The 3292-nt window shown below is 34.4% G+C and overlaps 1 protein-coding gene across 1 annotated transcript in view; it reads right to left on the reverse strand.

Annotated features, from left to right (window-relative positions):
• The window catches only part of LOC107569907 (lysyl oxidase homolog 1-like), a 16671-nt gene that overhangs the window by 3652 nt on the left and 9727 nt on the right, over nt 1–3292 (reverse strand). Inside the window, exons 4-5 of the mRNA XM_016256078.1 lie at nt 1329–1485; nt 1123–1218 (exon numbers count right to left, since the gene is read on the reverse strand). Of these exons, the coding sequence (XP_016111564.1) occupies nt 1123–1218; nt 1329–1485 (253 nt within the window). The remainder of the gene's footprint in view (nt 1–1122; nt 1219–1328; nt 1486–3292) is intronic.

Below are 3292 nucleotides of genomic sequence, written 5' to 3' on the forward strand. Positions count from 1 at the left end.
TATATATTATTAATTTTAACAAGGCCTGAGAACATGGTTAATTGTCGATTATCAAACCGCAAAGACTATGTTGTAATTATATAAACTTCATTTGGAATACAACATGTGCCAAACATCTTTACATGTTGTAATGAAAATGGTTTAGAAATATGTTGTCAACAAAAGAGAAGCATTTCAAAAGAAAAGTTTCCCGGTGGCTTTCCACCAAAATAAGTGCGCTATGGTTTAACATTTAAAAGCAAAGAAAAAATAACCATAAATATTAGTGTTTTAATTGTACTGTTGTTACTAATTGTTATATAACAATAATAATAATAATAATAATAACAATAATAATAATAATAATAAGTATTATTATTATTATTATTATACAATAGTAATTTAGTAATATTTCTTTATTGGTTTCTTTTTAAATAAATAAATCTAAATTAAAATAATAAATAAATAAATAAATATAAATTAAAATAATAAATAAATAAATAAATATAAATTAAAATAATAAATAAATAAATAAATATAAATTAAAATAATAAATAAATAAATATAAATTAAAATAATAAATAAATAAATAATAAAAAATAATAAATAAATAAATAAATAAATAAATAAATAAATAAATAAATAAATAAATAAATAAATAAACAAACAAACACAGACATACAGACATAAATCACCGGCCATTGGCAGAAGTAGAAAAATTTTAATTTTAGGCTCTGGTGGACAGTATTGATGGGTGAAAGTGGGAAACATTTAACATAAAACAATGAAAAGTTGACTTTGAAATCTTTCCTCAACAAAAATATATGCAGAAACACACCTTTCATCTGTGGAAAAAGTAAATAGCCCCTACATTTAGTATCTAATTTTCTGTCTGAGCGGCTGGGATCTGCCTGAAGAGGCATGTCTGTATCTGTCTTATTTATGAGCACAGAAAACAAACAGAAGAGTTGGACGACATGCGTGACATCAAACATCTCCTCGTGCCAAACCTTTAGCGAGACGTGTTGTATTCTGTTGATGTGTTAGATACGAGATATTCTCTGAGAAGTCTCTCTTTGAAGGTTAAGAAAAATGCGTTCGGTGTGAAATAGAAGACGGAGTGTAAATGTTTTGGTCGTCTACCTTGAGTATATAGTTTCCTGGCTGAACATCAGTGATGTCAATCCATTGGCAATCAATATCTGCATTGTATGTGTCATAGCAGCCTGGACTGAGACCCTGGAATATTAAAACAAAATCAAAATCAAAACATTAGTGTAATCAAAAAACAATGGCATGCTAATAATTATTATTGATAATAAATAAGAGAATGTGTCTCAGACGTGTACCTGGGTGTGTGAAGTACAGGCGTATCGTTTGAGATGGCCGAAGTCGCAGGTCGTGTCCTCCAGACAGAAGCTGGCCTTGTGTCCCTCCGCCACCTTCCGGCCGCTGCTGACCTCTAACAGATCGTAGTGACTGAACTCATCCATACTGTGGTAATGTCTGATCGGAGAGAGAGAGAGAGAGAGACGACACTGACATGAAAGAAGGACTATGGCTATGCCACCTAGTGTTTTTATTATTATTATAAAACGGAGAGTTCCGGTGCTTGATTCTGATTGGTTGAGACACGTTCAAAGCTGTTGCAAATTACTCTACAAAGTAACATACACCTTTGTGTGTTGCTCGGCAACCACTTTGTAGCAACCACAACTGTTTCTGAGGAGCTACATTGTTTGGTGGAAGATTACTGTTTTTTATTAATATCATTACACTTTATTTGCTCTGTTTTATTTTGTGAAACCTTACTACGTATATGGAATAACCGTTTTATAAAAGCAATAAGCCCCGTGAAGCCGTGGTTTACAGTGAATTTATAACAGCTAACTCAGGGTTAACGCCGCTTCACGTCATGCCTAACAACGCCCCTTAGCTGTGATAAATTCACTGTGAACCACGGGTTCTTGGGGCTTATTGCTTTATTAAAACTGCAGTCCGTAGGTTTTGCCTCTTTGTCGCCATCTCTGTTTGAAACCTGCAATTGCAGTTATTTGCTGAATTATCTTCCTTGTGTGGGTTGTGCACCGGCATGAATCTAATGTTTTGAGGTGAATGTGTGGATACTGTACTTAGGAATCACAGATTCTAGCCTATGTCTTGGAAGTATGACACAAATAAGAATTGTCACCGGATATTGTCATCTGAACAAGTACGTAACAAATCTGCCACTTTTGTTCTGACCAACTGAGGGGGGAAAAAAGCATTACAATAAATTGCGCTACCAATGGTGATTAAATCTAATGATCACATAGCTTATTTCACATCTAACTGTGCAACTTATTATTACTGCTATACTGTGTTCTCAAATTGTTAAGGTTAAGCATTGCATGTATGTAATGTGTATTAGCGTTAGACTGCATGTAGATTTTATTTTTTGTACAGTCTAATCTCTAATTGTCATACCATTCAAATTTCATATAAAGAAATTATTTTAACTCAAAAAGCAAATTATACATCCTTAGAACTGGTTCTCTTTAAAACACAAATATTGTGTAATCCCATGTAGGCTATCTGTAATCAGATGCACATTTAAAACTGGAATATAATCTCATTTCAGTCACACGTGTTTCATAAACACTAACCTTTTTGAAGTACCTACTGTAAAATAATCTATGCATGTTAAAATCTCAATGTAAAAAAACTCACTGTATCAATAGTATAGACAAAAGGTTGATAGCCATCAATCAAAAAATAAATAAAGCTCAATACACATTGAAATAATAATTTAAAGCAATGCTCTGTGCTTCTGGTCAAGTCTTTGAAATGCATGAATATTCCAGCAGGTGCGTCAGGAGTCTGACTCTACGTGTGACGCCGCTGTTTCTTACCGTCTGTTTGGTCTTTTGGCAAAAGTGTTTTCTCGGAAAGCTGTGGTAATACCTGAAGGACTGCAGCAGGGAAAACAGGTACTTTCCTCCGACAGAGTTCAGAGTTTCCACAGCGATACTATATTTCCCATAATATGCCAAGCATATTAAATCTTATTTGATGAGGGGATGACAGACATTTCAGGGGCCAGTTGCCAAATCCCTGAGCAAACTAATGACAAATCACACACAAACACACACACACACAAACACACACACACTCACACTCACACTCACACACACACTCACACTCACACTCACACACACACTCACACTCACACTCACACACACACTCACACTCACACTCACACACACACTCACACTCACACTCACACACACACTCACACTCACACTCACACACACACTCACACTCACACTCACAC

The sequence above is a fragment of the Sinocyclocheilus grahami genome, unplaced genomic scaffold (genome assembly GCF_001515645.1).
Source record: "Sinocyclocheilus grahami isolate Dianchi unplaced genomic scaffold, SAMN03320097.WGS_v1.1 scaffold1393.1, whole genome shotgun sequence".
Classification (NCBI taxonomy): Eukaryota; Metazoa; Chordata; class Actinopteri; order Cypriniformes; family Cyprinidae; genus Sinocyclocheilus; species Sinocyclocheilus grahami.